This window comes from Lissotriton vulgaris, chromosome 9 (assembly GCF_964263255.1).
Source record: "Lissotriton vulgaris chromosome 9, aLisVul1.2, whole genome shotgun sequence".
Taxonomy (NCBI): domain Eukaryota; kingdom Metazoa; phylum Chordata; class Amphibia; order Caudata; family Salamandridae; genus Lissotriton; species Lissotriton vulgaris.
Genome location: NC_141697.1, coordinates 1,177,535,213 through 1,177,559,714, shown reverse-complemented (window position 1 = coordinate 1,177,559,714; position 24,502 = coordinate 1,177,535,213). Strand labels below are relative to the sequence as shown.

Sequence of the window (24,502 nt, the reverse complement as noted above, 5' to 3'; positions counted from 1 at the left end):
AACCTGTCCACCTTAGTCCTTGAATGCTTCATGACTTCAGTTACCAAGGATCAACAAAGACCACTAGTCTAGACAAGTTCAACCCCTCTGATATGTACCTACCATATCACTTCCATTTCAGTGAAGAAGTGCAGTTCCCCTTTTCCAAAACATGTGTCGCATGTTACCCTACCACCAGTGCAGACGGTACAGCTGGAAAAGAGTAAAACGTGTCATAGATTAACTCAGATAGCCATTGGCACATGTACAACAAGATAAATAAATTGGTAAACTTTTCATCTCTCGTCGTCTACCTGAACTCTTTTTTGTGTGGTGTTTGATTGATATTCTGAGGCATGGTATAAATACTTCAGTGTAGTATCCCACGGTTCCAGCTTCTAGCTGATAATGAGGGCTAAAGGTTCCAGTCACAATATAGTAGTGCGGGATCTCCTCTGCGTGAACATGCACTTTATAAATACACCTCTTATTTTGTGTCAAGGTGACGACTGTTGAGTGGCTGTTCATTCGGCTTTAGGTGGGGAAACCATTGGTTGTTTCTCAGTGGAGCTGTGTCAGTATATGGCTGAATTGCAGGTTACTCACCTAAAGCAGCACATAATCATGTGGGTAGTAAATTAGGTAGGTCAGGTCACTGCAGCAGACTTAGAATCCCAAGATTAGCCACACTAATATTCAGACAAATCATTGTAAAGGGAGACCAAAGGGAATGGACAATTTTTTCAAGCATCACAAAAATGGAAATGGTGGATGAAGCAAGGGTGTGGGCAAGACCCAACAGTGAGAGTAATGGCCGTGGAGCATCTGATGAGGCATAACTGCTCATACAACCCTCAGGCCCAGCAGCTGTCAAGCATCATTTCTCATTTGGCTGAGAGTTGGTCAAGTTGCTGTGATAGTGCTAATTTCTGTGAATGCCTGGGAGGAGAGATATTTAGCTATATGTTTTCCAAGGTGAAGATACTGATTTTGGATCAGGAAAGATGAGTCCTGGTTGGTCTAAGTAGTGATCCTATTTGAGTAGCCTTTGGAGAATTGCCTTCGAGTTGGCAGCCGGTGGGTCTAGCTACAGCTTAGAGAACTACAGAGGGAGACACCATTGAAGATGAGATCCCTCAGGGGATGCAGCCATCCTCGGGCAATTTTTGAAAGGACTTACATTATGTACATCCGCCTATACAGATACTCATCTCAGATGACAGCAGTGGCTTCTTTGATATTCTGGTACCTGCTCTGAAGGACTAGAGAAAGGCGTAGAAAAGAAGCCGCTGCTGTTATCTGAGATGAGTAACTTGAATGAGGGGTTGCATATAATTAAGTCCCTTCAAAAATACAGTTACAAAATGAAATGTAAATGATTTACATCAACTTGAAATCCCAAAACAACAGCGCAAAAAAGATTAAATGTGCCCCCTTTACAGTTTGACCACAACATACCTTCACCCTAACACCAATCTTGATCTCTTAATCTAAGCCTAGGCCTAATCCCATTCCACCCTTACCCTACATCTTACCATGCCCCCTCTCCTTAACCTTTGTTAGACCTATGAGCCTTAGGGTGGTCGCCCCCAAAGCATTTTGCCGTCCCCCTCCATTTTTGCTGATCTCGTTTTTGCTAACCTAAAAACTCTGTGCGCTTTGCCATTGCTAACCAGTGGGCATATATTCACTCCTTAAACCATGGTAACATGGGCTTATACCCAATTGGCATATTTAATTTACTTATAAGTCCCTAGTAAACCCGCACATGTACACAGGGCCTGTAAATTAAATGGTAGTAGTGAAAGTAGCCCTTTCAAACAAGTCTCAAGCCTGTCATTGCAGCCTGTCATTGCAGCCTGTCATTGCAGTTTTAAACTGCTATTTCAACCTGGCAAAATATACCTTTTGACCCAAATCTTCCTTTTTAATACATTTAAGTCACCCCTAGGGTAGGCCCTAGAGAGCCCAGAGGGCAGGGTGCAGTGTCTTTAAAACATTTAGTGCCTGCACCCTGTCTCTGGGTCACATGAATGGGTCTAGTTAGCAGTTGGCTTTGTGTATTCCTCCTAGACAACCACACAGAATAGGGAGCTTAGGTATACTTGGATAGGGCCATCACTGGCAGGATGGGAGGGCGGAGCTTGGCACAACCTTACTTACACTTGGGGGCGTGGCCTGACATCATGCCCGGCGACACGCGCTTCTGTGGAGCTCCTGTCCCATATGGAATACTCCTCCACTAGACAGTCAGTCAGTTAAATCAACTTTATTCGGCTAGCTAAAGCCATAAAAGTACAACATAATACATCTACAGACATAAGGCATTGTATAAACATAATTTAAATCTATTAAAATTCATATCTTTGTATATTTAGAATCCATTAAAACGTCATACAAAAGATAATAAAAACCAACCACGATTAAGACTATTAGGTAACTTTGGATGATGATCCACATAACATACTATCAGTCTTGTTCAGAATGATTAACTCTGCTTTATTCTATTCCTGTATCTAATTGCACCAATTAAAAAACTAGCTACCCCCAGGCAGATTACTGGTGAGCTTAACATTTGCAAGTAGATCAAAACTGGCCTTACTTAAACAAAGTTTTGATCCCTTACCAGCGGAAGGATGTACTTTCTACGTAGGTGATCATAATGGGAACAAAAGACCATAATATGTAGAATATCTTGCTCTGAGAAGGTGTCACATGTGCATCTAATTGGTGAGTTTGATTTAAAATAACCTTTCGGAAAGGACAGTAGCCAGGGTACCATATTTAAAAGGAATCTTGTCAAAACAAAGAGATGATAAGCTTTGTTTATGTAGGTCAAGTATGGTTGCATCTGGTGCTCCAGGCTCAGTGTGACATACTTTCTCACCGAGGGCTTAATTAGTTCCTTTTCCTCCTTTACGCATTCACATCTATCTAAAAACTTCAACTTAACTGCTCTAACAGTGGGCTTAGTCAAAGGGGTAGGAAACGTAAACAATTCAGGGCAACCTAACTTCTCAGTTTGAACGTTAATATAGTTAAGCCATGGGATGCTTAGTGCCTTATCCAGTACTAAGCAATCCTGAATTATTAATTGGCTAAAGTTTGGGGTTGTTTGAGCCCAAATTCTCATCCAGCGGAGACGTGGGACAGCTGCAATCAAGTCTGAAATATAACCAGCTCCCAACTCCTGGTGTACGTTAAAAATGTGGGTAGATCTGGGGACAGAAAGTAGTTTACGCATGAAGTTATTTTCTGCCACTTGTATTTCTGTTGTGTTCATGTAGCCCCAAATGTCACTACCATAGGTAGTCATCGGGATACACTTGGCGTTATAAATCTTTAAAATAGCAGGGAGCGGCTTAGAACCTATTCTTTTAGCAAAATCTAACATTGCCCCATACGCTCTAGCTAAAACATTCTTTTTGAGCGTGCTTTGTGCACACCATGAGCGTTGATCATCAAAGAGCACCCCAAGATATGGGAAAGTAGACACCTTGGTTCGGTCAATCCCCTTACAGTAAAATTTTGCTTCAGCTACCTTCCTAGAACCCATAGTCATTGCATGTGATTTTTTATTTTTTAACAAATCCAAAGAATCTATAAAATCTATAAAACAGTTTAATAACAATTGCATCCCTCTTGTGGTTCTGGATATTAAAACCGCGTCATCAGCATATAAAAGTGCCGGGATCATTTTTGCGCCTGCTCTCGGTATCCTCCACTAATCCTGGTGGAACCGCCGAATTACCCAACAAAACAGTGTTTGAATATCTCCTGATTGGAACAACCAGGACTCCGGGGCTAACGGAGACTAGGAAAGGTTAAATACCATCTGGAAAAATCCAGAAACAAGCCTGACCTTAAAATGGCAGCGTCTCATCTTCGCCCGGAGAACAAACGAGCCCAGAGGAGGCCGCGTTCGGCAGTTGGGCCCTGGCTGGGGGTTCTGTGGGAGACAGCACCCTCGCTCATCCCATCGTGAAATTGGAGGTACCCAGAAGACGATCCTATGTGGCCAGAGGCTACCCGGATCGATTGCGGCCTGGTGACCTGAACAAGCACGCAAGGCCTGGAGGTACTGGGGTGTGGGTCCCTTTGCACCGACGGACGGAAAACATCAATAAGAGCTGCTTGAAGTGGATCTTGAGTGTGGCCACATCGCTTGTGGAGAGGAAGCGGGACCCCCCCGGCTGGGACTGGTCTCATTGAGGAGTCTGTGCGGCGCATCAGCAGCGCACTTATATCTTGGGGCATTGGAGGATTTCTGTGGCCTCAACCGCATCGTAGTGGTGGCCCCAGGGTGGGAGCAATCCAGCAAAATCAGCGCGGACTCAGCAGCGTGGTCTGAGAGAAGAGGCCTAGCTCTGGTGCATGACCTCGGGTGGGGACGGCCGAAGACCCGGACCACCAATGATAATTACATAACATAACATAACATGCCCCACACAGGCTAGGCTTGAAGGAAGGGCCCCTCTGGGAAAGCCGTAGAAGATAGCTGGCAGGGGTAAGAAGCACCAGGGAGGTAAGAAGAGACGTCCGATAACATCTCCCTGCCGGGCCCCTTCTGACCACACCCTGGTTCCCGAGAGAGGTTCAGGGTGACAGAAGACGCGCCTTAGGCCGCCACTGCAGGGTCAGAAGATGGGCAAAGAGAAACCGGCGAGAGGAGCACAGGCCAACAAGATAATGCAATACGCAGTGCTGGGCCCAATAACATTTGAGCATAACAGATGAGAGCTGGAGCAGATGCCGCGCCACGGTACCATGGATCCCCTGCAAGATAAAGCGGAAATTCTGGACGCCATCAGAGATTCCCGGGTGGCGCTAGAGGCAAAAAAGGACACAATAGTGATGGATATTAACGACCTACACCTAGATCTGCAAAAACTGGTGGATCGAGTCACAAATACAGAAGGAGAACTAGGTACACTATGAGAGGAAGTCCAGAGGCTCCGTACAACAGTAACCTAGCTAGGTGTGGGGCGGAGTTCCGACTCCTTAGACAGTGGTTGTGCTATGGGAATCAGGTACTACTGCCTGGGGGAGGTGGTCATTGTTAGAAAGTTTAATACCGGGAATGTGCAGAGACGATATGCCACACACTCTATAGGACTAAAAGGGGTGCCTGCCCTGATTGACACAATTGCATTTCCCCAACTAGACAAAGACAATACTCACACACACTGTAGTCATGAATGGTGATAGACAGAACTACAAGTTCATAACATGGAATGTTAGGAGGCTAAATAATGTGGTCAAAAGTATCCGGTTGGTAATATATCTAAATTGATATGGAGTGGATATAGCCTTTCTTCAAGAAACGCACTTGTGGAATATTGCCTTAAATACGTCCAACGAAGGTGAAGGGGTCATTTTTTTATGACATCTTATTCAGAATATGCCAGGGGCGCACTGATCTGGGTGGCACTGTGAGTTCCATTTAAGGCAGTAAAATCAAGCTCAGATCCGTCAGGAAGGTAAGTGACGGTGGAGATAACTCAAGATGGGCGAAAGGTTTGCCTGATTAATATAATTGCCGCAAATAATGATGATTGCAAAACCACAGGTGATGGATAGAATGCAGAACAATGTCATACATTCACCCCAGTACAGAGATCTGGGCCTAAATCCATCGTTTTTTGCACTCCACACCACCCCAGTTCAGACATGGCCATATGCAAATCAGTCTGACCCAGTGCCTCGTGGGAACTGTCCAGCCCGAACTGCCAAGCAATGCCTTCCCTGGACCGGAAACAAGCTTCCGAGGACCGGTTTCTGGCATTCCAGCCGTCTTCAGCCCGGCTTGCTTGAATCCAGTGGTGTGGAGTGCATGGGAATCACGTCTGAGCATACCCATCCCACTCGGGGTGACAAATGCAAAAACCACAGGTGATGGACAGAATGCAGAACAATTTATAAATATAACTTATACCTAGGCAACTAAAAAGTCCTGCGAGGATAACAGGTACTGGAGAAGATTGATTTGTTGTAGCCAAATAGTAAATCACCTAAAGTAGTGCACATATAATTATTGACAATAAGCAAAGATATTATTCATGATTCATTTATTAAAAAAGTATAAACAGTATTTAATTAAGTCCTTAACACAGTTAAAAAACATATAATTACTTTCTCCTAGTTATTACCACTGACAATGTTACAAATCACAATGTTGTCAAACACAACAATTTACATTTATACACATTGCATTTTTAAAAATATTGGATAAAAAGATCAAACAAGTGGTGTTATTAATTTGTCTCTACGCGCGTTTCGGCGTATTCACGCCTTCTTCTGGAGAACCACTTGGTGTTTCCTGGTTCGATGTGCTTACGGTTTAAGCTGGATCTAAATCTTATCTTTGTATGGGAATGTTAAAGAATGGTATGATATCCTTTTAAAATAGCAGTCCAAGTCTATTATTGGTTTCTTTGTGTAGCTTGAAACATCTTTCTTGATATAATAATCTGCTGAAGAGTATAGTTTACAAAAGGGCTGAGCGTAGTAGGTTTTGAACTCTACCAATGATGATGATGCTTCTGCAGACGGCCGTAATAAATAATCACAATTGCGTAGGGTTAAAGATGCACCTTATATATTGGTGGTTCAAGGTTCCCAAGTGATAGTAGGTAGGGGTATTGATGACCTCCTATTCCTTGTTTAGATATAGTCAACAGAAGTCTGTCCACATTTCTTGAAGCAAATGGCCTGCTGGATGATTCACAGACAGGGTTCCGGACAAACAACAGCACCGAAACTACACTCTTAGCGGTGACAGACAGTATCAGAACCAGGGTAGATCAGGGTAGAACAGTCGCACTGATACTTCTTGATCTATCAGCGGCTTTTGATACTGTACCCCATAACCAACTGTTGAACATCCTGGCAGAGAAAGGAATACTGGGCAAAGCATTGGGATGGCTACAATCGTTCCTAGCGGATCGAACCCAATCAGTACGTTTGGGTGACTACACATCCCCTCCACGACTCATAAAATATGGAGTTCCCCAGGGGGCGTCATTGAGCCCAACTTTGTTTAACGTATTCGTCTCCTCGCTGGCAAACATTGGCAAAAAGTGGGGCGTAGAAATGTGCTCCTATGCTGATGACACTCAGCTGATGGTCACCATTGATGGAAATGATGACTCCAAAACTAGACTGACGAACTGTTTGACCGAATTAGCAACTTGGATGCAGGACCACTGTCTTAGACTAAACGCCGACAAATCCGAAATCTTACTGTTCGGCAGAGGCACACAGGCCTGGGATAACAGCTGGTGGCCAAGTGACTTGGGTTTACCTCCCAACCCCACTGCTAAAGCAAAAAACTTAGGTATAATACTGGATAGGGATTTATCCATGAAATCCCATGTTTCTACAACTTGTGGAAGGAGCTTTGGACTTCTGAAGTTGCTTAGACGTGTCTTCCCCTGGGTGCCAACGGATTGCAGGAAAACCTTAGTCCAGTCACTACTGATGAGTAGGCTGGACTACGGTAATTCTCTGTTTGTAGGTATGGCGGATTATCTCTTTTCTAAATTACAGCTGGTTCAGAATGCCGCTGCCAAAGCCATCTGCAACAAAAGAAAATTTGATTCAGCTAAAAGTTGCATGCGTGAACTTCATTGGCTCCCAATGCGGCAACGAGCCATCTTTAAGCTGTTGTGCATTTCTTATAAGGTACTCCACGGCACAGGCCCCACCATCCTACATGACAGGGTCAGATTTCATAAACCTTCTAGACACCTACGATCTATGACGTTAGGAAGAGCAGTCATCACCCGAGCTCGTACTGTCAGGATGGGAGAGCGGGCCTTCTCTCACATTGCGGCAACAAAGTGGAACGAGCTACCCCCTACAATTAGAACAAATGACTGCTTTGTCTCATTTAAGAAACAACTGAAAACATTCCTCTTCCCCAGGTCAGATCAATAATTTTCAAACAGAGCCGATGCCAAATCACTTGCAATGTTCTTCAGCGCCGTGATGTCCTCTCAGGATGAATGTTTGCGCTTTACAAATAAATAAATACAAATACAAAAACTGGTGCATCCCTGTTGATATGCAGGGATGCGCCAGTTATTGTAAATCTGCCCCCCTGTTCCTTCAACATAGATTTAGAACCATTTCTCTCCGCCCTTAAACTGGTGACAGTACCATTAGTAAAATAAGAGGCAGGGTAGTTTTTATTTGAACCCTGTCTGTGTCCTAGATCACTATCAAGTAGCATTATGGTCTATTAAATCAATCACAGTAGGCTTTTGTGCAGCTGGTATTCTGAAATCATATATTTGAAAGTGCTATGCCTAAGATCACAAAATGTAAGCAGGGAAGCTGTGATTTATCCAGGGTTTCTGGTTTCACTTTGTGAAAATCAGTCACTAAATGGGTATAATTGTTTTGACCTCTTTGTACAATTGTCTGCAATTTTTGTATAACGGAAACTCAACCCCTAAGATACTGGAGTGCTTTATATCAGCAATATTTACATTTAACATGGTCACGTTTCTTTTGACATGGGTAGGTTAAGTGATTTGCCTAGAAGCAGGTGTTGAGACTTGAACCTGGTTACTCAGTTCCAATGCCGACAGCTCTGGCAGTAAATGTCAGGGTAGAGCAAAGATGAGCAGAAGGGTAGAGCATTCGGGGCCTGCTGCCTGTGCCCTGGGTCAAGCATAGCCGCCAAGGTTTCAGATTGCGTATGTGTGACATTATCATAATTTCAGTGTAATTATGAGTGACATTCAACGACCATGAGTGACACTTTCTCACAAGCACAATCAAGCAATGAAAATGAGGGAAACATATATAAATATCAGGAAAGACACCAATGGGGGTGTGGCTTGGCCGGCTGCAAGATGGCCACACTCTAAGTGGGCTCTGCAGACCAAGCCCAAGATCCGTTAAAATCCTGCAGACGATGGCCTTCTCAATAGTTGCAATTGGTGCACCCTGTTAGATCCTCTCCTCACCTGCGGCATCGCTTGAAGCTCTTTTCACCTCCCGAGATTGTTCACGAACTGGGAGCTGCCGCCCATCTGAGGCGCTGGGATTACACCTCATGGGCCTGCCTGGGCCCGACCACTTCGCTTCTGCTGTCATCGGGGCTGCCTGGGGCTCCGTGCAGCCAGAGGGTCGATGGTGGGTTTTCGCTGCCATCCGGTGAGTGTTGCCGCGACCGGGAGCTCTCTGTGGTGGGGCTGGAGGCGCACGCGCTGAAGTGCCTTGCCCGGGCCTAGGGTGCTCCGGCGCCATATTCCACCCTCACTCCTGCTTGGTGCCACCCCTGCTCGCTCTCAATGCCCGGGCCTGGTAACGCAAGTGGTGTGCCCCCCGCACCGCCGATTCGTGTTTGCCCCGGGTTGTACGCGCTCCTCGCCCCACTGCTGCAGTGCTGTGCGGGGATCTCTGGTCCCACTCTCACCTCTGCGGCCTCTCTCGGCGGATTGTGACGCCGCCGCCCACCACACACGACATCAGGGGCCTAGCCTCACAAAGGCCTATTCTGTCTCCCCACGCCCAACCTGTGACCTGACACTGCATGCTGGATCTGTGCCGGACCGGTACATCCTGTGGCTGGGCCTGCCCACTCCACCACATCTGCTGCTGCTGATATTGGAGGCGGGGTGTGCCCGCTCCCCTAGGCCTCTGTCCCGGGCGATTGGTGTTGCTCCCGCCATTGGCCGTGCTAGGCCCCGCGCCTAAGCTGCTGCTGCGGGCCTGCCTTTTAGCTGGGTCTTGTATCGCCACAGTACCGCTGCGGAGCTGCTTTCTGGTGCCTCTTGTGACTGGTCCATCACACCCCTGCTGAGGTGCCGCATTTGAACTCCTGAAGAAAAGAAAGGAGGGGTTTGGCCCAATAGGGAAGAGGGTAGGTAGGGCCTATTAATGCCAAAAAAGAAGGATTTACCTATGCCTCTATGTACATGATTACAACATTTAATGTTTATCAAAGAGAAAACCACACTGTTAGTTAACTCAGACAATTGATTTATGTCAATTATTTTTTGAAGTTCATAAATTGTCCGTGACTTACGACAGGAAATAATACATAGTCAACTTCACATTGAACACACAAAAAAAGATTTTTGCAAGGGAAAAAGCACAACAAACAACGTGTAAACCATTATTGTGTGAATTATAGTGAACATATCACCATAAAGTGCATATACATTGTACACAGTGATTGAGCAATTGTCTCAAAAACAGTAAACAACAAACTTTCATAAAGTACAATGAGTTGATAACAGTTTGGGGGGTACGTATTATTCAATACCTGCCCAACTTCCTGTAACACTATTTATTATGGTATTGTGATTGTGTGAATACAGGAAAAACGAAAAACCAACATCAGTTAGGACATGCCAATAATTTTGGGCAAAACATTTGAAGCATTTAGCATCAATGTTGGGCAGGTATTGAATAAGACGTACCCCCCAAACTGTTACCAACTCATTGTACTTTATGAAAGTTTGTTGTTTACTGTTTTTGAGACAATTGCTCAATCACTGTGTACAATCTATATGCACTTTATGGTGATATGTTCACTATAATTCACACAATAATGGTTTACACGTTGTTTGTTGTGCTTTTTCCCTTGCAAAAATCTTTTTTTGTGTGTTCAATGTGAAGTTGACTATGTATTATTTCCTGTCGTAAGTCACGGACAATTTATGAACTTCAAAAAATAATTGACATAAATCAATTGTCTGAGTTAACTAACAGTGTGGTTTTCTCTTTGATGAACATTAAATGTTGTAATCATGTACATAGAGGCATAGGTAAATCCTTCTTTTTTGGCATTTGAACTCCTGGCATTGAGATGGCCTCTTTCCTCTTGGGCCCATCTCGGCGGAGACTTCATCTGTAGGGCCTGGGCGCAGTGTGGTGCACGTCTTGATCTCTGGGCCCCTGTCGAGCTGGGTGACTGTGCTTCCTTCTTGGGGACCTATGGATCCTTCAAATCTTCCATCTGCTCTCTGCCTGCCCATTTGTCTTTCTCCAAGGCTTTTGTTCGCTGAAGAGTCGCGACGGTGGAGCCCTTCCCGGCTGGGCTGCCACCCTGAGGTCCACCCTGCAGGCCGTTCTCCTCTGTCCAGGTGCCCTCTGTTCCAGTCACTGTGTGTGCTCGGAGTTGGGTTAGGGGTCCTCCTTGCGCCAACTCTGCTCATCTTGGGTGCTCTGTTGCTCCCTCATCTCTTGGTGGCGCCTGCTGTGAGACTCCTCCCCCATGGGGGAGGTCGACCCCAAACAGCCCAAATTGCATTCGAAAATCACAGGTCGACCCGCCAGGACGGCACTGGCTTGGACGGTGGTGACCCCGCAGCAACTATGGACTCGCCGCCCTCCCGCGATCATGACCTAAAAGCTATCATGGTGGATGTCAAATCGACAGTCACAGGAATAGTGACTCAACGGGACCTGCTTTCTGCCCGGCTGGACTCTGTGAAGGCCCGTGTTGACTCCCACGACAATCGTCTCCTCCATGTCGAATCTAGAGTCTCGGACGCTGAGTATGCAGCCACGCAGTATCATTAGAAGCTGCTACAGATGGACAAAATTCTTGCTTTTATCCAGTAGAAAAACGAGGACTTGAAGGCCCGCTTCGGTCGGAGTAAATTCCGCATAACTGGCTTTCCAGAGTCCACCAACATAGCCCATATGGAGGACTTCGTGGAGCAACTAATCAAGGAACTCTTCAGTGATGTTCTCTCCTCAGTTTTTATTGTTGAATGCGCACACCGCTCCCTTGGTCCATGCGCTGGTCCCGGACTACCTCCTCGCCCTATCATCGAAAAAAGACTAAATTTCCGAGACTGTGATGCCATTCTCCATGTGGTGCGGGACATGGGCAAAATAAATCATCAATGCAATACGCTCTCTTTCTTTCAAGACTATACTCTCACTGTTCAGGCTACCAGATGCGAATTCCTTCATGCAAAGCGGATTTAACAAAATCACGATGTCTCCTACTCATTGGCATACCCAGCAAAGTTGAGAGTTCGGCAGGGCGCAAAAGCGCTTATTTTCCCGGATCCCAGAGATGCCCTTGCCTTTGCAAAGAAACTTGACAAATCAACAGGCCCCTCTCCATCCTGCTCCCAGCCCGCTGGGGATGATCGCCTTAGCAACAATGACTGACTGGTTGTACTTTCTAGGTTTACTAATCACTGATTGTTGTCTGATGCTCTGGTAGCTTGGCCACCCTGCTAAACTGCAGGGGTGTATGCCCAGCTCTGCCATGCCCTCACAGGATAATTACCTTTCTCCTTATGGTTTCCGCTCTACCAAGTTCTGGGTTCCTGGGGTGGGAAGGGGTGGTATCTCAGCCTGATTGGGGGGTTGGAGTGGGTGTGGGGGTGGAAGGTCTTATGCGGTCTGATTTGGGGGCAGGAGTGGGTGTGGGGCTTGGGTTCCTTTTGATGCTGCTGTTTGGTCTGTTAGGGTGGGATTGCGGGGTGGTGGTTGAGACATTTGAAAAGCATCTGGGATTGTTTTTTGAGTTGCTATCATGGGAGGATTAGATGGGTGGGGGGGTTTTGGTATGTTACCTTTCGTTTAATATTTATTGGTTCTGTGTGGTCGGATCGCTTCACTGTACTGTATCCGATTTACCTTGCCTCTTGCTGTGGGCGCCTTCCTTGCTCCCTTGTCGGTGGGTGATCCCGCGCGGCTGCACACTATTTAGTTCTGTACAATGTCTGTCCTACTTGCACTGCGGCGCTTTTCATTCAGATATAGTATGACATTACTGACACCATGTTTTGGACCTGGAACGTCCGCGGTCTGAACGATCAACGAAAAGCCAGGCTCATTCACTCTCACTTGCAGCAACACAGGGTATACATATGTTTCCTACAGGAGACGCACCTCTTGCCTGAATCTGCCTCCAGACTCTGGTCGCGTTACTGGGGAGAATCACATTCCTTGTTTTATTCTTCTTACGCAAGGGGGGTCTCCATTTTCGTATTCAGGGGTCTCCCCTGGCAAACTACTCAGGCAAATACGGACCCTGATGGTAGATACGTAATTCTGAATGGCTCCTTGTTAACTCAACCCATGACGATCGCTGCTGTGTACAGCCCTAACTCAGACGATCCCGATTTCTTTACCCACATTTGGCATCTTATCTCCTCCTTTGGCCTGGTGGCTATACTCTGGGGGGGGGATTTTAATGTTACTCTTTCAGTGGAAATGGACCGTTCTGGTCCCCATTGATCCCATCAGCGTGCTACCACTTTACTTCAGTCCATACTTACTGACAACTCGCTTTATGATGCCTGGCGTCATATGTGGCCCGACGACCGCAAGGGAACTTGCTTCTCGGGGTTTCGGGGCTGCTGGTCGCACATTGATTTTTGGCTCGCCTCCCCGGATGTCCATACCTGGCTTAACTCTGCCACTCATATTGCGCGTACCTTCTTGAATCATGCACCAGTTCAAATCAGTCTTCGTCTCCCTCACTCCCCACAGCGAGCATTCACATGGTGACTCCCTCCGAAAGCGCTCCGCGACACAGTCTTCTGCGATGAGATCCAAACAGCCATCACCAATTATTTCAATCTAAATGTGGGTTCGGTAGACTCTCCTTCCGTACTTTAGAAGGCTTCAAAACAGTAATACCGGGCAAGTGTATTTCTAAACAGGCCGGTGTCCTCCGTTCAATTGTACCACTCTGGCAAAGTTGGAAACTGAAATTAGGACTCTGGATGCCGCTCAGGCTGCACACCCCAGGCCTGAGACCCTCGCACTTCTAAGACAAAAACACACTGAATTAAAGGAAGAGGCTGATAGAGAGCTTTCCTTCCTGTGCAGAGTGGCCTGAACCCGTTGCTTTGGGGAGGGTGATCGGCCTGGAAAGACCTTAGCCAACCTCTTACGCCCTTCCCGTGCTGCGTCGTTTATTACGGCTCTTAGTGATGGGGGTCCCACTAGAACCACCTCTCCTGAAGAAATTAAGGACTGTTTCAAGGATTTTTACTCGCAGCTCTATACTGCTGGCCCCACCCCCCTCGTGCGAGGCCTTCAAACAATATTTTGAGACTATTGCGCTCGTATGGCTGGAGGATTATCATCGGAAATTCTTAGATGAGCCTTTCACTAAGGAGGAGATACATGCTGCCATAAATAGCTTGCCTGGCGGCAAGGCTCCGGGTCTGGATGGTCTTCCAGCTTCTTTTTATAAAACGTATGCATCGCTTTTAGAACCACATTTGGCATCTATGTACAGGGATTCTTTTGATAATGGACTCTTTCCTCAGTCCCTACTTGAGGCCATGATAACGCTGTTACTCAAGCCAGACAAGCCAGCCGACTGTCGCGACTTCTATTGCCCCCTCTCTCTTATTAATACTGACTATAAAATTTTCTCTAAATTAATTGCCTCTCGCCTTCTACTACTTATGTCTCTCATTGATCTCCCTGACCAGTTTGGTTTAATTCCTGGCAGGGCCACCTCGCACAACCTCCGGACCATTTTCTCGGTGCTTCACCAGATCAATCCTAGTCTCCCCGCAGTTGCCGCTCTTCTAGATGCCACTAAGGCGTTTGACACGCTTGAATGGCCCTTTTTATTTTTTCTCCTACCTCGCATCGGTTGTAGCAATATGTTTATATGAAAGATATCTCTTCTTTATACTTGCCCCTCAGCTCGTCTCTGAATTAATGGGCTGACATTTGCATTGAACGCGGCACCCAGCAGGGGTGTCCTCTATCCACTAATCTCTTCGCCATCGTAATGGAGCCTCTGGTGGCCAGACTCCGGCAGCATCACACTCAGAGGGACATAGGTTTCTCGGCCCACTCCCTCCTGGTCTCTATGTATGAGGACTACATAACTCTGTATGTTCACCACTGCAAGACAATCTTCGCCCTCTTGTATGTGAGATAATACTCTTTGGTGGATTGTCTGGCACACAGGTGAATTGGAGCAAGTCTGTGCTGTTTCCCCTTACGGATGCCACCATACCATTAATGCCAGACTTTCCCTTTATTTGGGCCTCCGGCCCCACCCACTACCTGGGTATCTGGCTGAGTAGGGACTTGGACGACCTTTGGAGGTCTAACTTCGGGTGTGCGGTGGACTGGTTGGAATCCAAAATTCCGCATTGGAGTCGGCTTCCATTGTCTCTTGCTGGTTGCACAGCCATTGCTAAGATAGTCGTTCTGTCGAAATTCCTTTACCTTTTTTTGAATATCCCTATCCTCCTCACTGCTAATTTCTTTCGCAAACTACGTCCTTTGATCATCTCTCTCGTCTGGGCCTGTAAACAACCTAGAGTCTCGTATGATATTCTCACTCTTCCTATGTCCGTAGGGGGTATGGGTGCTCCTAATTTTAAGCTATACGCCCTATGCGGTCAGGCCAGTTTTCTGCATTTCTGGATCCATCCCTCTCCTTATCAACCGCACGTGGCTGTGGAGACTGACATCGCGTCCCCCTCGCCTTCCCCCACTGCCTTCTTTTCCCTGGCGAGTCGCTCGCAAGCGGAAGTTGACACGTTGAGACATTGTGTTGGGCCTGGTCCGGACAATGCTGACTCTCCAACTTCCCGTTACTATCGGCTAATGCCATGCCGATCGTGCGTCATCCTGCCTTTCCCCCTCTTCAGCCATCTGGCATGTCTAAACATGCATTACACTTGTCGACCTGTCAACTTTGGCAGATCTATATCTCGGAGACACCTTCTATTCTCTTCCCGCTGCTTCTGGTCCGCTGGACACTCTATTGTTCTATCATTTGCGTGCTATATGCTGGGAGTTACATCCTACGTTTCCCCAGCCTCCACCCACGATGCCTGCCCTTGATTTCATGTACACATCCCCGACTCCTCACAAAATAGTCACTAAATGATATGCCTTCATGTAGTCGTCCACTTCCATCTCCACAGAATGGGCGCGCGTGGCGTGGGGCGAGAACTTGGGCATGGACATCGCCCAGGCTAACTGGCTCTACTGCTGCAGTCAGACAAAGAAACCATAACCCAGCTACCGGCTTCATCTCATTCATTTTAAGTATTTACAAAGGTTATATCGCACTCCTGCCCAGCTTCACAAATTAGGTCTCATACCCAGTGATAGTTGCATGCACTGTGCTGCCCCAGCTGCAGACTTTGCTAATCTAGCATGGCTGTGCCCCAAGGTGTCGGAGTTCTGGCAGGTGGTATGCACCACTATCTCTGAGATTACCTCCGTGCCTGTGCAGCCTGACACTACATTGTGTCTGCTGGGCTTTGTAAAATTCTGCCCGGATGCTTCTCACCGCCTGATTGCAATGCTGCTTGTCTAGGCTAGGCGTAGGGTGGCCATGTGCTGGGGTCACAGACAATCGCCCAGGTTCGCTCACTGGCTTGAGGACGCCTCAAGATGCCAGACCTTGCTATCGGAATTCTGGTACTTACACCCTGCCAGGTCTCGCCCAATTGACATATGGGGACCTTTGGTGAAATACCTTCATTCCCGAAATCCTTTGAGCCGTGCTGCCTCTCCTGTGCTCCCTGCTGGCACCCCGCCTGCAGCAGCCGGCGGTGCTGGTCAGTAACTGCCTGCCTCTATCCCTCTGTCTCCCCTGTTCGCTGCACTGGTCACCATCACTGCGGCTGTGCCACGCCTCCTTTAGGGTGGGAATTATCATGTTAATTTTGGTACCATGGCAGTGCCTCATGGAATTTTTCTCTTGAATGTTGGGAATGTCTTTACATTTTCATTATTCAACTCAAAATGTGCTGTGCTTGTCATTCCGATCTGATGCAAACTGTATTTTGACTGCATTGAACTTGTCAATAAAGGTTTTGAAAAGAAAAAAGAGAAATGACACCCATTTGAGCAACAAGAAACTTTAAAAAGATATGTAAACTGCTGGAAGGCACCAGAAATGGAGGAGTGTTAGTGACCATGCAACTTGATTGTAGGTAAACAAATGTGTAATCATGATATTAACAGACTGCAGGATTGGTGATGTGAACAGATCAGTAGGATCAAATAATTTCTGGAAAATGCAAATATGAACTACAGCATAAAGTACAAACAAAAGCTGCATTGCTGATTTCGATTACCATTGGGAGCTTGATGCACACATGTGAAGGTCAGGGAGTTAGACCTGAGCTGATGGCTATAGAGCAACATTAGGTTGTGCCAAGGCAGGTGAACTGCTTTGCAAAAGTAGCCTTATAATGTGTTTCATTTTCAGCCATTTATGACATTTCTTATCCAATATAAAATTGCATTCTGGGACATGTAGTATAACTTTTCTTTGTACTGTTGACTAAAAAGCCAGACCTTCCTGAATATGTTTGATACGACAGATTATGAAATGATAAATAAAAGTTGTTTTAAAGACAAGAAGACATGGAACGTATTCCGTTATTGAAACATGATGCTGCGCATATTGTGTACTCATGAGAGAGCCCATTTGTACATGTTGCTGACACCACAGCTTTGAGGACACATCTTTGGTTCTTTAAAGCATGCATATGCTTTATTCTGAGAAAGAATTAACTCAGCATGTTTTTATTGCCTGTGCATGGCCCCTTATTACCGAATTATCTTCCATCTTCTTCCATCTGAGGTCATGGAAGCTTGTGGTGTGTACTAGCGCTGGGACGCTCTTGGGCAGCCATGCGCTTAAGAAATCTATTTTCATTTCATTCATTTCATTTCACTAGGTCTCCCGGTTATTACTTCAAGTACGCCGTTCTCCCTTCCTGCACATATAACACAGACAGGTCACTGCCCTTATATGTAGGTGCTACTGCTTGCAACCCTTGCAACATCTGTGGCATCTCTCACCTTTCTGGGGGTTGCAGACGGATCCTCTTGTTAGGGGTGTACACATGCGTACGGACTGACCCATAGTTCTGCTGACAGCTTCGGCCAGGTGGAGCCAGCCGCGGGGGATAGATTGCTCCACAGTGGCGGTTCTCACCCCTCAGAGCAGAGCAAGTGTTTCTCTAGACCATCCAATGGCACCAGACTAGGCTGCAGGATAATGCACTCTGCCCCCGCAGTACCTACTACAACAGAATGAGGAGGTGCTACATTACACCGGGGATTCAGAAGCAGAGGTCGAACGCATTGCTCCCCCTCCCAAGGATCTCCTGTCACTGGCTCCTTCTTCTTCTGGGCTCACCCCGAGGCCTCTGCAGTGTATTGTATCAATATAGTGACCAAAATTACATCAGGGAGCATTCCCCAAAGGAATTGGTAGTTTATGAAAGATACAGGACCTTGTACCTTGATATCAGAGGCAGAGATATGAATTATAAAAGGAATGACATTACAGAAAGCTGCCAGGCTCTGAAGCTGTGAAAATCACAAACCTGGGGGCGAGGTTGCAGTGATAAGGCACCAGACCACCACTCCAGCAGCGGCCGCAAGTACGCTGGGAGGCAATCTGGGTGAGGAAATGAGGAAGGGAGTTAGAGGGTTGTTAGCTAGGCTCGCCCTCCAGTAATTCAAGTCAAAAACAAAAAAGGTTTCTGTTTCCAGATACCTGAGAGCCTTGCTAGAAGAAATACAGCCAATACTTACTGGGGTTGACTGTTGGGATTGTGTATAATGTATAAAAAGGAAAAATTGTTCCTTTTTTAGGTGTCCCCTCACTCACCGGGGTTGCCCCACGGTGACATGCTTCATCATTGGGGCCATCCCAGTCCTCTATGGGCTGGGGCGTGCTACGACTTGCGAGGTTACGTAGGAGCACTTAAATGGACTATGTGTGGTGCATGTGTATTTGTGGGGAGTGGACTATGTGATGTGAGTTAAAAATACCTGCCCAGTAGGTTTCTAATAAACTTTATTCTGACCTCTAGGTGGTATTATTAAAAACGGGGTGGGGAGATAGGCTGCCCTAAACTTAATGTGTCCAGATGTACCTATCAACTCCTAAGTCGACATGTTTCGTGCATACCCCAAGCACTTCTTCGGGACTACACAGGGACCAGCCCTGTGTTCGCCACTCCTTAACTCTTTCACTGAGATATTTACAAAAAGGCTTTCAACTGCAGCAAACTCTGCTAAGTGCATGCATTTATACCTACGTATTTTGTTCCAAAAACACGTGGTTCTTTTTACGAGACCTAACTGGGCCCCATGGAGTCGGAGGGGTATCGGTATCCTAGCAACTTTGTGCTCTGGTTACCTCCTGCATTCAGGCACCTACTTTGTCTCCCTCCGGTTTTTAATACTACCACCTAGAGGTCAGAATAAAGTTTATTAGAAACCTAATGGGCAGGTATTTTTAACTCACATCACATAGTCCACTCCCCACAAATACACATGCACCACACATAGTCCATTTAAGTGCTCCTACGTAACCTCGCAAGTCGTAGCACGCCCCAGCCCGTAGAGGACTGGGATGGCCCCAATGATGAAGCATGTCACCGTGGGGCAACCCCGGTGAGTGAGGGGACACCTAAAAAAGGAACAATTTTTCCTTTTTATACATTATACACAATCCCAACAGTCAACCCCAGTAAGTATTGGCTGTATTTCTTCTAGCAAGGCTCTCAGGTATCTGGAAACAGAAACCTTTTTTGTTTTTGAGGCAATCTGGGTGATCATTACGCTGCTTGGTCTCGTACTGCCCAAGAGATACAATGCGGTAGGAGTTACAGCACTGGCAGCAGGCTCCCATTTGCGCTGTCAGGCTTCCAAAGTTAAACTATGCTGCACCTGCGGCCTACAAGTCTGGGTATCACAAAGTGTACCCTGCAAGGCTTTCTCAGCAGTAGCGATTGTGCAATGGCGCTCATGACATCCTGAGTTAATCGGAAGTGCTGCGCCGGAGTGTCAGTTGAATATCATGTTATACTTTGTAGGCAGCTGAGCAAGTTGTTGACTCAGACCCCAAGCCTGCCAAAAGCAGTGCAGACATGCTGCTGCCAGCTAACAGGCTTTACTCTGTCAGTGTGGTTTATTTAGCAGGCTCAGCTCCAGCGCTGGAGACCCACTATAAACAAGTCCTTGAAGAGAAAAAACACTTTTTCTCCTCAAAAAAGACCTAGCAAAGAACAAAAATAAGGACATTTTCAGAATTGTCAGTGAATTCTCCTCTCCTATAGCGGTGGCCAAGTCATTCATCCCTACTGAGGCATGGACTGACAGTTTGGCCATTTATTTCCATGACAAGATTAAAAATATTTAGAAGACCTTCCCGCTGAGCGACAGTGTAGAGTCAGACTTCCCCTTAACTCATGTGAGAGAACCATCTTTGAATCAGTTTCTATTGGTTCCCTTGGACAAATCATTAGAAATCATGAAAGGCCTTAAAACCAGCTCTCCCTCTGACCCATGCCCGGCCAGCATTATAGCATCAATAGTGGAGATTATCAATCCTGCGGTTAACCGGATCCTTAACCTGTCTTTGCAGTCGGGCCTGGTCCCCGATAGGTGGTAAAGGCAAAAATTATTCCCCTATTAAAAAAAACAACTTTGGACCCAGAATTGGCCTCTAATTACAGGCCAATACATTTGCTTCTTTTCTTTTCTAAGGCCTTAGAAAAAGTCAAGAACCAGGTCACTACCACTTTTGTTGAAACAAATTCAATTCTCCACCAGAGTCAGTCTGGTTTCAGGGTGAACTTCAGCACTGAAACAGCACTGCTGGTAGTGTCGGGAGATGCGGCAAGGCTGCATTGATATTATTGCACTTATCTGCGGCCTTTGATACCGTCCCCCATGACCAACTCCTGTTGTCCCATTCAAAAAGCCAGCTCTTTCACACATAACGGCGGACTTAAAGGAATGCGGTTTTGGGGGTACGGTACTCAACTGGTTTGATTCCTTTCTAAAACACCGCAATCAAATAGTTTGGACCCCGCCCTTTGGTGACGGGAGTTCCTCAGGGCTCAATGTTGAACCCCCCCTTTTTAATATATAGATGGCACCACTAGCATCTTTGGCCGAGGCTCATGGAGCAAAAATTGTGTTGTATGCGGATGACACACAGCTTCTCTTCACCTGCGATAAAGACTCAGATTCTATATGAGATAGGATTAACTTCTGTCTGACTGAAGTGTTCTCCTGGCTACATGCTAATCAGCTTAAATGTAATCCCGAAAAGTCGGAGATCATTTTCTTCGGCCACCCCCCAGCAGTGTATGGCGTATTTGGGGGCCAGCTGATTTGTCTCCCCCTTCCACTTCTGTCATAACAGTGAAAAATCTAGGGTTGACGCTGGACGAGAATCTCTCTATGCAGGATCAGATTCAGGCAGCGGTTGGGTCTTGCTTTGCCATGTTGAAGATGCTAAAGCAGTTCCTGCCTCTCCTGCCTATCATTCATAGAAAAACAGTAGTCCAAGATATGATAGTCTATAGGATGGACTACATGAACATACTGTACCTAGGGTTGCCGGAGTATCTATTGTTAAGGCTTCAAGTGGCCCAGAATGTGGCAGCCAGAGCAATACTCATGCTGGGCCCAAGAGCACTGACGTCCACATGTTTGCAGTCAATGTATTGGCTCGCAGTCCGCAAGAGGATCCATTTTAAGGCCATGGATTTTAAGGCTCTCCATGGCATAGGTGCCGGGTACATCATGAAGAGAGTCCAGTTCTACTCCCCTTGCCGTACATTAAGGTCCTCAACACTTCAGTTGGCACATGCCCCTAAATACCACCGAGCGCGGATAGGGGGGGGCGCTCCTTCCAGGTTCTTGCGGTGCGACTGTGGCACAATCTACCGGTGGAATTAAGTCTGACACAAGATCTCCTAGCGTTAAGGAAATCACTGAAAACCTGGCTATTCCAGCAATAACCATGGTTCTCACACTACATAGCAAACTGTTTATGCCTCAGAGCTGTGACACTCTATTGAGTAGCTGTGCGCTTATAAGTACCCATTTAACATAACATAACATAAGGAGGCGCTATAAATGCATGACAATGCATTTTAGTGCGGAGATGTGGACCACCACACTGAAATGCTTTAATCTACTGCATTATGAGTAGTACTTGGCTGGGCTGGTCACATTACTGTGATTTACTTGCTGTTGGTCTTTGTGTATTCCTCTCAGTAAGAAAAAAGGGGATTAGGTGTTGGCAGACTTGGCCAGCCTGCCAGGATGGCTGGGGCAGAGCTGTCCCCTGCCCACCTACAGTTCAAAGGGCAGTCTCCAGCACACACACTCTAAGGAACCTGGTACTGGCCTTTTTTCACCCCAGACTTCTGGGAGCCTTGGTAGGTTAAGCGAAGAACTTTCCAGAACCAGATGTGGGGGTAGCTTGGGAAATTCCCCACTTCAAAGGCTGGCACTAAGTATACATATTGCACCCCCAGAATAGCTCTTCAGGACATTTCTGACCTTGTGGAAGACTTCAGAAGGACTTCCTGGACACCTAGTTGGCCACCCTGTTGCTATAGTCCTGCCTTGGTTCCGGAGGTCTGCACTGCTGCTACTAGAGGACAGCTCTGCTTCTTGAGGACCTTGCTTCCCAGAGGACTTCCCTACTGCTAGAGGCCTACCTTGATGCTTGAAGAAGAACTGGACCATCTCCATGAACACAGGACCACCAAACATGAGTGCAAGGGATAGTTGGCTAGCCTTCTGTGTGAGCTACAGGTGCATAACAATCTCCAGAGACCTTGAAATCTATACCTCATCTCTGCTGGACTGAGTGTTAATCCCCACCCCACCAAATGGTGTCTTCCAGGTCTTGCACTCTTGGAAGTGGTATTAGAGGTCCTACTCCTGCCTAGCCCTAAACGTGGGACTTCTAAGACGTTTCACTGAAAGTTCTAGAAGAACTGATAGAAGACTAGGTGCTACCTGACAGTGGATCCACCCAAGGCAAATTGCCAGTTGGTCTGACTGTGCAGTAGCTCCTGCTTCGTTATTCTATGCAGCAGCAAATCCTGCTCCCAAGGACCTCTCAGTGATAGTGTCTGGCCTCATGGAGCCCTCTTCTGCTACAGATTGTAGCTCTGTCACGCTGGATGTTTCGGTCTTCCAAAATGTTGTCTAAGTCTGAAGGTAAACATTTTCACTGGGCTCGATGGTGACCAGCTCCCAATTGATGACGACTGTAGGAAGCTGGCTCTGTATATATTATACCAAAGTGAGGTATAGTGTGCACAGAGTCCAGTGGATCCCCAAAGGTAGGCAGAGGTAAAAGTAGATAGTACCTTACTCTCTATTTGTGGTTGTGTTGTCGAGCAGTAAGGCCTTATCAGAGGGTAGTGTTAAGCGTTTATTGTACACACTAAGGCAAGGAATGATTTTACACACTCAAGGACTGAACTCAGACCAATTTGTTTGTATAAAAATATTATTTAGTTGTGGTTTATTTTTCTAGAACCAAGCCAGTCCTGGTAAAGGTATGTATATCAATACTTTGTAGAAATATATGCAATCAAATGACAGTACAAATGCAGTGAATCAATATACAGTTGGATTACTTTGTAATTACTTTTCCTGCTCAGTCAGGTATCGCAAGATACCAGGCTGGTAAATTTCCTGTAGGAAGGAAGAACATGGTTAATGTTTCTGCAAATTTGTGTCAGTTTTATAATATACTCATGAGCAACTATTTAGTTCTCTGATAGCAGAACTGGGGTTTACGGGTCCATGGGCAAGAGTAGGTTCACAGTGTGGCAGCAAGTTGCCCCACCAGTGGCATCGAGGCGACAGGTGCGGAGTGCCCGGTCCATATGTTAGCCAATGGGCTAGAATGGCTGCGGGAGTGGTGGACTGCGGCAAGCAGGCCACCAAGTTGGATAAACGAGGACTCCTAGGGTTAGGGACAACACGGAAGCAAAATGGCCCACTCAAGATCTACACCACCAGTGGCACAGAGGCGGCTGGGTGTAGGATGCAGCCCCGGCTGTGGTTACAGACATCGGTCAAGGATTCCTCTGAATCGGTCAGTGGCTGTAGGCGAATGAGATCTCAAGAGTTGCTGCTTTTGGGCCTGATTCGTTCGATGTCGGAATCAGTCGGACAGTTGTGGCTGGTTCCTCTGGACTGCTTTGCCTTCGGTTGAGGGGAGATCTTCAGTTGACGACTGCATGTTGGTTTTTAGGAGCTTGATTGTCGGGTGTCACTATGATCCAGGCTTGGATCACTGGTAGGACCTCCTTGAGAGTTTCATTCACTCCTGCTCGGGCTCGGGTTGTCAGGCACAGAGTGACGGTGACCTACGGAGTCTGCCAGAGTCAATGTTGGCTTGGCTTGAGCAAGTCCGATGCTCACAGTTGACAAAGGTCCTTTTTGGATTTGAAGGCAGGGTGAGTTCTCTGGGTTTTTGAGGACTGCCGACTGCAGGACACACCAAAGTTCTTTTCGAGGAGTCTGAGGTTGGGAAAGGCCGGTAGGGCTGGGGCCAAGTCAGTAGTTGTCCTCCTCGTTGCATGGCTTTTCGGTCCTTCTTCTTCTTTTCTCCTATTTGGCTCTGGTCTGAGGAGGCAAAGTTTGGGGTTGCCCCTAACTTCTAAATTTTGGGGTGTTACTGGTGGGGACAGGTCGGGCCAATGGGCCCATTCCTTGGGGTAGGTACAACCTCTATTGTGCCCCCCTCCAGTGA

General features: G+C 46.8%; 1 protein-coding gene across 3 annotated transcripts in view; it reads right to left on the bottom strand.

The window, feature by feature from the left end:
- LOC147692969 (protein SSUH2 homolog) overlaps positions 1-24,502 on the bottom strand; it is a 459,976-nt gene that overhangs the window by 275,465 nt on the left and 160,009 nt on the right. For 2 of the 3 annotated variants that reach the window (XM_086939216.1, XM_086939218.1), the window contains exon 9: positions 103-192. The exons of the other annotated variant lie outside the window; for it this stretch is intronic. In XM_086939216.1, coding sequence (XP_086795342.1) covers positions 103-192 — 90 coding nt within the window. The remainder of the gene's footprint in view (positions 1-102; positions 193-24,502) is intronic. 3 annotated transcript variants of the gene reach the window in all.